This window comes from Nerophis lumbriciformis, linkage group LG11, assembly GCF_033978685.3.
Source record: "Nerophis lumbriciformis linkage group LG11, RoL_Nlum_v2.1, whole genome shotgun sequence".
NCBI classification, from domain to species: Eukaryota; Metazoa; Chordata; class Actinopteri; order Syngnathiformes; family Syngnathidae; genus Nerophis; species Nerophis lumbriciformis.
This window is the reverse complement of record NC_084558.2, coordinates 31,240,828-31,251,434: the sequence shown is the minus strand read 5'-3', so window position 1 is coordinate 31,251,434 and position 10,607 is coordinate 31,240,828. Positions and strand designations below refer to the sequence as shown.

The 10,607-nt window shown below is 40.7% G+C and overlaps 1 protein-coding gene across 2 annotated transcripts; it reads right to left on the bottom strand.

Annotated features, from left to right (window-relative positions):
• Positions 1 to 3,714: 3,714 nt before the first annotated feature.
• Positions 3,715 to 10,000, bottom strand: stmn1a (stathmin 1a). Of its 2 annotated transcripts, none has more exons than XM_061966815.1 (5): positions 9,897 to 10,000; positions 8,523 to 8,559; positions 8,265 to 8,437; positions 4,425 to 4,616; positions 3,715 to 4,324 (listed from the first exon to the last, which is right to left on the bottom strand). In XM_061966815.1, exons 2-5 carry the CDS (start codon positions 8,536 to 8,538, stop codon positions 4,247 to 4,249), a joined length of 459 nt encoding a protein of 152 aa, XP_061822799.1. In that variant the 5' UTR covers positions 8,539 to 8,559; positions 9,897 to 10,000; the 3' UTR covers positions 3,715 to 4,246. The 2 variants fall into 2 exon arrangements, with proteins under 2 accessions (XP_061822799.1, XP_061822800.1); XM_061966816.2 differs by having other exon boundaries at positions 9,947 to 9,968.
• Between the last annotated feature and the right edge of the window lie 607 nt (positions 10,001 to 10,607).

Here is a 10,607-nt window from a genome sequence, read left to right as displayed (position 1 = left end):
TCTCTCTCTCGCCCTCTCGCTCTCTCTCTCTCTGGCTCTCTCTGGCTCTCTCTCTATCTCTCTGGCTCTCTCTCTCTCACTCTCTGGCTCTCTCTCTCTGGCTCTCTCTCTTTCTCTCTCTCTCTCTGGCTATCTCTCTCTCTCTCTCTCTCTCTCTGTCTCTCTCTCTCTCTCTCTCTCTGGCTCTCTCTCTCTCTCTCTCTCTCTCTCTCTGTCTCTCTCTCTCTCTCTGGCTCCCCTCAGAAGCACCTCCAACTCCATCTCTCATCCCGGCTGCTGCTAATAAAGGCAACAGGTGATTCGATAACAAGGCCCACCTGGACCATCTCCTCGCCTGATGCTGTCTTCGAGGCCGGTCCTGGCACACCCCGCAGGCCACGCCCCCCCCTCCACAGCCACTTAACCTGGGTTCGATCGAACCCTAGGGGTTCGGTGAGTCGGCCTCAGGGGTTCGGCAGAAACACCCGACTCATCGTGTAAATAAAAACTTCTCCCTATCGACGTATTACAGATACCCCCAAACAATGTTCCTTCTAATTTTCCATCTGATTCGCAGGTGTGTAATTTGTTGTGAGTTCATGCACTGTGTTGGTTTTGTTCTTTGAACGAGGTGATGTTCATGCACGGTTCATTTTGTGCACCAGTAAAAAATATATATCACTTTGTCTTGAATTAGAATTAAAAAAAACTTGTATTTTTCACTAAAGAAGGGTTCGGTGAATGCGCATATGAAACTGGTGGGGTCCGGTACCTCCAACAAGGTTAAGAACCACTGGTCTAAAGTAATCACTTGACAAGCAGATCACCCCTCACCTCTCCAGTCTCCTCCCTATCCAGTGTTGGCAAAAAGAACTAACTATTTTCCCTCGGTTTGCTGCCCTCTGGTGGATGAAAGAAAATCCGATCATTGTGACGCATTAGCGCTTCCTTCTTTTGTGATGTAAATCTGCCATCCAGTGGCCAAAATGAGCCCATGCAAAGATTTGTATTCTACTATCTTTTAATAGTTACTATTTTTGGCCCAAAATGGCTGCTGTCTGTGATGGTAACTGCTTAATCGTATGTGCTCGGGTTATAAAATAAAATATATTCAAATAAAATGTACTAAAATAAGATAAAATAATGGATGGAAAAATTCTATGACCACTTTGATCAAGTGCAAGCACGGTTTGTAAACATTATTTAAACCAGGGGTCCCCAAACAACGGCCTGAAGTCCCAAGTTTAAAAATGTTTTGAAAAATAGCAATAATTTAAAAAATTGTATTTATTTTTAAAAATCTGTCCATCTGTTCTTTGTAATCTATTTTCTACTGTTTGCTACTCTCAGTGTCTCCGAGCCGCTCAGGCAAATTATATTGTCTAAAAATGCATTTTCCCATCGATAACGTGACATCATCGCGCTCTAAATTATATATATATATATATATATATATAAAATTTTATTTAACCCAATGTGGCCCCTGAGTCAAAAACTTTGGGGACCCCTGACTTAAACTGTGAACTTTGAGAAAGTATCATAGCCTGTAGTTAAGGATGGTCACAACTAAAATGTGTGCTACCAACATTTTAATATCTCTGCAATCATGAAAGGTGGTACCCGAAAATGTCTTACAGTCACGTTACATCGTGCTAATTGGATACTGAATACTTTTTCACATGAAGAAAATGGCTAAGATACTAACCATCAGCACTAAGTACCCAACATGCTTGCGTTCCACCACAGCAAACTGACATCATGTCATGTAAAAAGTAACAAACAGTGTTAGTGGTTGGGCGAGTGGTCAAATGTAGCAGTCAGCGCAAAAGGAGTTCTTATAAACCCCATGGTTACTTCATGATAGCATGCTAACTGTTAGCATATTAACTATCCATCCATCCATCCATCCATTTTCTACCGATTGTCCCTCTCGGGGATGCGGGGTGCTGGAAGCTATCCCAGCTGCACACGGGCGGAAGGCGGGGTACACCCTGGACACGTTGCCACCTAATCGCAAATCCCAACTTATCCCCAGGTGCATGTCTTTGGAGGTGGGAGGAGGCCGGAGTACCCGGAGGGAACCCATGCAGTCGACCCCGTAAGGGACAAGCGGTAGAAGATGGATATATATATATATATATATATATATATATATATATATATATATATATATATATATATATATATATATATATATATATATATATATATATATATATATATATACATATATATCTATCCATCCATTTTCTACCGCTTATTCCCTTTGGGGTCGCGGGGGGTGCTGGAGCCTATCTCAGCTACAATCGGGCAGAAGGCGGGGTACACCCTGGACAAGTCGCCACCTCATCGTAGGGCCAACACAGATAGACAGACAACATTCACACTCACATTCACACACTAGGGCCAATTTAGTGTTGCCAATCAACCTATCCCCAGGTGCATGTTTTTGGAGGTGAGAGGAAGCCGGAGTACCCGGAGGGAACCCACGCAGTCACGGGGAGAACATGTAAACTCCACACAGAAAGATCCCGAGCCCGGGATTGAACTCAGGACTACTCAGGACCTTCGTATTGTGAGGCAGACGCACTGACCCCTCTACCACCGTGCTGCATATATATATATATATTTATATAAAAATGCACTTTCCCATCGATAACGTGACATCATCGGCGCTCTTTCAGTCAATTAGTGCGCAAGGAATTATATATATATATATATATATATATATATATATATATATATATATATATATATATATATATACTGTATATATATATATATGTTTACATTTATATACATATACATACATATATATGTTTATATATATATATGTTTATGTACATTTATATACATACATATATATGTTTATAAAGAGATATGTTTGTATATATAAACATATATGTACATTATATATATATATAAACATGTATATACATTATATATATATATATATATATAAATAAAAATTATATAAATATATGTTTATATATATATATATATATGTTTATATATATATAAAAACATATGTATACATTATATATAAACATTATATATATATATATATATACATACATATATATATACACATATATATACATACATATACATACCTATACATATATATATATATATATATATATATATATATATTCCTCGCGGACTAATTGACTGAAAGAGCGCGCACTTTGCCGATGATGTCAGGTTATCGAAGGGAAAGTGCATTTTTAGACGATATGATTTGCCTGAGCAGCTAGGAGACACCGAGAGTAACAAGCAGTAGAAAATGGATTAGAAAGGACAAATTAAAAAAAAAAAATTATATTTAAATAAAACATTTAATTTATTATTTTTATTTTTATTTTTTTAAACTTGGGACTTCTCGCGGGCCGGATTTTGGACGCTTAGTTTGGGGACCCCTGCTGTATACAGTAATTGCCTTCAAGTGTATGGGGCTATCTTGCAGCTAGAATGCTAACTTTTAGTGTGTTAGCATTTTAGCTTCTCTCCTAAAATGAAATAGTAGATAGTCTACCTATAGCATGAAGTTGAATCATTACATACACTAACCCACTATTCTGCTGCATGCTAACTGTTAGCATATTAGCCATTTTATTCATGTTAAGTTGCACGTAGGAATACGACATAGCTGTTTATAACTGATGCGTGTTGCTAGTATGCTAATTGTTGGTAAGAGAAAGTAAAGCTATTACAAAGACAACATTGAGGAGCTAATAAGTGCAAAGAGTTTATTTCAAACGTTGAAATTGTGCAGTTAACAGTGAGTGATTACATAGGGCAGGTTAACATTTATTTGGCAACACTCGGCAATGAAGTGAAGTACGAGGAAAACGCTGCCTTTGCGTTGTTTTAAGTACGACTAATCAACTGATATACTACGTCAAGGTTTTTGATTCCTTTTCACAAGTAGTTCATGAAACGCGGCTGTACGTTTACATGCTCGACGTGTAAAATAAGGTTTTTATGGGAAGAATAAAATTGGATCTGCAGCCTCAAAGAGAAACACAAGTCACAGCAATAATTAGGTTTAACCACACAGAAGCTTCTGGGGACCTAAACATGTACTAACATGTTGCTAAGGTGGTGTGGAGCGGACACACATCAAGCTTGAAAAACTTTTCTTTTTTTTTAAATGAATAAGAAAAATCACAAAACAGATGTTTTCCTACTTCGAGTGAGAAGTGCACACAAATACTGGCTTACCAAAACAAATAGAATATCCAAATGACAAATGTTTTTTCGCAAGTCAGTTTTCTGAGGCGTCTTCGTCCGCGTTGCCGGGATTGCTTTCCTTGTTTTTTCGCACCTCTTCCAATTTTTTGTCCTGGTAAGAGGAGAATAGAATTAATCCTAAAATCTTCTTGGCAAAATGTTTGAAAAAAAACCAAAAACAAACGTGAAGTTGCACAAAGAATTGGAATTACTTTCTCTTTGAACTTTTCATTCATTGCTGCCATGATAGCTGTGCGGTTGCCTTTGTTGGCCTCCATCTTTTGTTGGAGCTTCTCCTCCGCCATCTTGCTAAAGTTGTTGTTCTCTTCCATGGCCTTCTGCTGCACCTCCTTTTCATGCTCACGCTTCTCAGCCAGATGCTTCAGGACCTCAGCTTCATGGTTCTGGGGGGGAAAAACACTAATTTCAGTGGTCATTTTGTTCCTGAAGCTTTAAAGGCCTACTGAAACCCACTACTACCAACCACGCAGTCTGATAGATTGTATATCAATGATGAAATCTTAACATAGTCGAACCTCGGATTCAGGAGGAACAGTGTGGTTTTCGTCCTGGTCGTGGAACTGTGGACCAGCTCTATACTCTCGGCAGGGTCCTTGAGGGTGCATGGGAGTTTGCCCAACCAGTCTACATGTGTTTTGTGGACTTGGAGAAGGCATTCGACCGTGTCCCTCGGGAAGTCCTGTGGGGAGTGCTCAGAGAGTATGGGGTTTCGGACTGTCTGATTTTGGCGGTCCGCTCCCTGTATGATCAGTGTCAGAGCTTGGTCCGCATTGCCGGCAGTAAGTCGGACACGTTTCCAGTGAGGGTTGGACTCCGCCAAGGCTGCCCTTTGTCACCGATTCTGTTCATAACTTTTATAGACAGAATTTCTAGGCGCAGTCAAGGCGTTGAGGGGATCTGGTTTGGTGGCTGCAGGATTAGGTCTCTGCTTTTTGCAGATGATGTGGTCCTGATGGCTTCATCTGGCCAGGATCTTCAGCTCTCGCTGGATCGGTTCGCAGCCGAGTGTGAAGCGACTGGGATGAGAATCAGCACCTCCAAGTCCGAGTCCATGGTTCTCGCCCGGAAAAGGGTGGAATGCCATCTTCGGGTTGGGGAAGAGACCCTGCCCCAAGTGGAGGAGTTCAAGTACCTCGAAGTCTTGTTCACGAGTGAGGGAAGAGTGGATCGTGAGATCGACAGGCGGATCGGTGCGGCATCTTCAGTAATGCGGACGCTGTATCGATCCGTTGTGGTGAAGAAGGAGCTGAGCCGGAAGGCAAAGCTCTCAATTTACCGGTCGATCTACGTTCCCATCCTCACCTATGGTCATGAGCTTTGGGTTATGACCGAAAGGACAAGATCACGGGTACAAGCGGCCGAAATGAGTTTCCTCCGCCGGGAGGCAGGGCTCTCCCTTAGAGATAGGGTGAGAAGCTCTGTCATCCGGGGGGAGCTCAAAGTAAAGCCGCTGCTCCTCCACATCGAGAGGAGCCAGATGAGGTGGTTCGGGCATCTGGTCAGGATGCCACCCGATCGCCTCCCTCGGGAGGTGTTTAGGGCACGTCCGACCGGTAGGAGGCCACGGGGAAGACCCAGGACACGTTGGGAAGACTATGTCTCCCGGCTGGCCTGGGAACGCCTCGGGATCCCCCGGGAGGAGCTGGACGAAGTGGCTGGGGAGAGGGAAGTCTGGGTTTCCCTGCTTAGGCTGCTGCCCCCGCGACCCCACCTCGGATAAGCGGAAGAAGATGGATGGATGGATGGATGGATGGAAATCTTAACATTGCAACACATGCCAATACGACCGTGTTAGCTTAGAAATATCCTGCTGAAAACGTCTCGGTATGATGACGTCAGCGCATGACGTCACGGATTGTAGAGGACATTTTGGGACAGCATGGTGGCCAGCTATTAAATCGTCTGTTTTCATCGCAAAATTCCACAGTATTCTGGACATCTGTGTTGGTGAATCTTTTGCAATTTGTTCAATGAACAATGGAGACAGCAAAGAAGAAAGCTGTAGGTCGGAAGCGGTGTATTGCGGCCGACTGCAGCAACACAAACACAGCCGGTGTTTCATTGTTTACATTCCAGAGTCAAGCTTTACCATTGGCCTGTGGAGAACTGGGACAACAGAGACTCTTACCAGGAGGACTTTGAGTTGGATGTGCAGACGCAACCAAAAGTTGCGAACTTTATCGTCGATGTTCTCTACTAAATCCTTTCAGCAAAAATATGGCAATATCGCGAAATGATGACACATAGAATGGACCTGCTATCCCCGTTTAAATAAGAAAATCGCATTTCAGTAGGCCTTTAAATCATGGGTGTCAAACTCATTTTAGATGGGTGGCCACATGGTGAAAAATCTACTCCCAAGTGGGCCGGGCTGGTAAAATCACGGCACGATAACTTAAAAATAAAGACAACTTCAGATTGTTTTCTTTTTTGAAAAATAGAAAAACCACATTCTGAAAATGTACAAATCATAATGATGTTGTTGTTTTTTTACACTTACATGTTGCGGTTAATAGTATTCTATATTTATTTGTTGTTATTTATACTTTCTGAATAAATGATGTGATAATGTCCATCAGTCAACTCATTTGTGTTAATTTAAAATCTATCAAGATAAAAAAATAATATCAAAATCAAATTACAGGATGTTATGTATGACTGGTGCACTAACATCATGTGTTATTTATTTATTTTTTTACATATGTAGCATAATCTACAATGATACAAAGAATTGCTATTGCGACATCTAGTGGACATATTTAGAAAAGCAGTTTCTTTCATTCAAAAATTTCGGCTCATTTTCATACTTAGCAAACTCATCCCGCGGGCCGGATAAAACCTGTTCGGGCCGTACGTTTGACACCCCTGCTTTAAATGTTCATGAAAACCAGCGTCCTCTGGAGTGGACATTTGCATAACAAGATTTTGCATTTACAACCCGCAACTTGATTTTAAATATTCTAAAATACAAAAATAATTGATTAAATATTACTAAAAAAAAAGGGGTAAAGTAATGACAAAAATGTTGACACTAACAATAACATGAATAACAACTAACACAAATCCCTCTATTGGCCCTATCACAATATTGTCAAGTTAATTAAAAGACCTGAATCCAGACTGTGATCCGGATCACCCCCAAAATGACATAAGATGTTCCAAATCCCATTTCCCATTGCCAGCAACTTGAGGGTTCCAGGTTCGATCCCCGCTTCCGCCATCCAAGTCACTGCCGTTGTGTCCTTGGACAAGACACTTTACCCACCTGCTCCCAGTGCCACCCACTTTGAGTCACTAGAGAAAAGCACTATATAAATATAATTCACTTCACTTCCCTTTGCCTAGTGGTCAGAGTGTCCGCCCTGAGATCGGTAGGTTGTGAGTTCAAACCCCGGCCGAGTCGTACGTAAGACTAAAAATGGGACCCATTACCTCCCTGCTTGGCACTCAGCATCAAGGGTTGGAATTGGGGGTTAAATAAATGATAAATGGGTTGTACTTGTATAGCGCTTTTCTACCTTCAAGGTACTCAAAGCGCTTTGACACTACTTCCACATTTACCCATTCACACACACATTCACACACTGATGGAGGGAGCTGCCATGCAAGGCGCTAACCAGCACCCATCAGGAGCAAGGGTGAAGTGTCTTGCTCAGGACACAACGGACATGACGAGGTTGGTACTAGGTGGGGATTGAACCAGGGACCCTCGGGTCGCGCACGGCCACTCTGCCACTGCGCCACACCGTCCCACCAAAAATGATGCCCGGGCGCGGCCCCCGCTGCTGCTCACTGCTCCCCTCACCTCCCAGGGGGTGGAACAAGGGGATGGGTCAAATGCAGAGGGTAATTTCACCACACCTAGTGTGTGTGTAACTATCAGTGGTACTTTAACTTTAATCCTAATTGACTTTGTCACTTATAACTCCGAGGTGACAATTAGGCTGTTATTTTATATGTAAAACAAATGGAATATTTTCACATTTGTCTGCTGACTTGTCACGTTCATGATATCCGATTTCTTTGTGTACCTTGCGTCTTTCATCCGCGGCGTCCAGCTTCCTCTGAATTTCCTCCAGGGAGACGTCCTTCTTCTTCGGCGCAGCCAAGGGGAAGTCTCCCTTGGCGTCCGGGGCCGGCGCGCCCAGGAGAACCTCGAAGGCCTGACCAGAGGCGCGCTTGTCCAGCTCTTTGACCTGAATGTCTGCAAAGTGAAAACTAGGGAACATCAGCAAGTATTCCAGCCCACCAGGAATCACTATGGTGAAAAAAGTCTGATAAAATATCACCTTCAGGGGTGGCCATCTTGAAATGGTGCTTTTTTACCTTAAAAGAAAAAAATGCTGAATTTTTTCAAATTTAATTCATAAAAATGACAACAACAAAAAAGACCCTCCAACTTAAACAAGCTAAATGGCGACATCTTGTAGCCTTTGAGAAAACTACAAGCCACCACACCCAATTAGGACTGGGCGATACTGCACATTTTGGGGTCGACTCGATACCGCGTAAAATCCAGGACCAGTATTGTTGATGCATTTCAGTCCTTTCAATGTGTTAAAAAGGTTTACAAACACAATTAAAGACAGGACAACGATTTCAGGCAAACAAACAAAAATGTTTTATCAACAAACTAGCATCATTTTAATACAGCAACATCAAATCTGTACACAAGGGCAATACATATAACAACGTAAACAACACAACACAGGTATTTGTAAAAAAAACAAAAAAAAAAGAAAAAAAAACAAAAAAACAAGAGAACTGAAGACTATCGAATCGATCTCATCACGCTCGCAACGATCCGATATCGGTCGATATATGGACGGACGTACACAGCCCTACTTTGTCATAACGGTCCTCACTGGGTCGTTGTCTGCAAATATTATACTGTATCGAGTCAAAAATGTGTCAATACAGCAATTAATATCCTGTTTGTTGTGCTGAAACGATACGTAGTTCAACGATACTGTAGGTGTGTATCAAATATACGCGTGAATGATATAAATAACTCTGTTATGTTGTTCATGTGTTGATAATAGAAAGTATTTAGAATTAAAAGCACACGAGCTAAATGCACGTAATAAATTATTTTTTTGTTCAGACAACTTGCAAATCGGTTGACGCCCACAGTTGCGTGCTCACAACGTGGGATTTGATTCATTTTCGGTCGTGTTTTAATGCGAGAATCATGTGTGACTCTGCATGTCAAGCAATCATGTCGGCAGCAAACAAAAGACGCCTTTGTCGACGCTGAGGAAAACAAAGACGCGCTGACATCACCTCCCGACAGTAACATGCTCGCTCTTTCTCCAGGATAAACATTGATGGAAAAAAACGACAAATAAGACGTGTTCTCTTAATTTGGACCGGATTGTCGAAGTCGTAACATCCAAACAAGGAGCTTTCTGTGAAGCGCGCATTATTTCCCAGTGCCGCTGAACGCATCTGTTTTCATGTTGTCGAAAGGCGAGCAATAAACCATACATTTAAGCGTCCTTTTACATCATTTATCACTTTTCCACGTACTTTATCGTCTTACTGACAAACAACGCCAAAATGAGTCAAAAACATATGCAACATGTATGTTACATGTGTGTGACATACATGTTACATACAATATGTACAGTACAATAAAAAAATAATGCTACAAAAATACTTACAAATGTCAAATAAGTCCGACCCGTTGACAAATGTTTTCTATCACACCCACCTTGCACAGTGTGCACACCCGACGCTTATTACGCACAATTTGCGCCAGTCTAGCAGCGCAATTAAATATGTGACTAGCCATGACGTCATAGCCTTCAGAGCCACAGCCATTGGTTGTTCACTTCTGTTGTGTGTACATGACAATTTCAACCTATTAATGTAGGTTGTTTATATATATATATATATATATATATATATATATATATATATATATATATATATATATGGGTGTGTGTGTGTGTGTGTGTGTGTGTGTGTGTGTGTGTGTGTGTGTGTGTGTGTGTGTGTGTAAAATAAAGATTAATCATAAATATTACTGAATAAAATTACGAAATGTATTGATTATTAAATAATTAATACGCAAACTGTTTATACCAGGGTGTCCATAAAGTGTCACAAAAATACATGTATTTATTTGTATTTAAAATTATTTAAATAACCCTTTTTCAAATGATTTATTTTGAATAAATATTACTTTGTATAAGTATTTATTAAATCAAATATGTGGTGTATAAACGATCGACCAGGGTATACCTAAAACATAGCAAAAATACATATTACTATATTACCATATATATATATATATATGTATATATATATATATATATATATATATATATATATATATATATATATATATATATATATATATATATAGTATA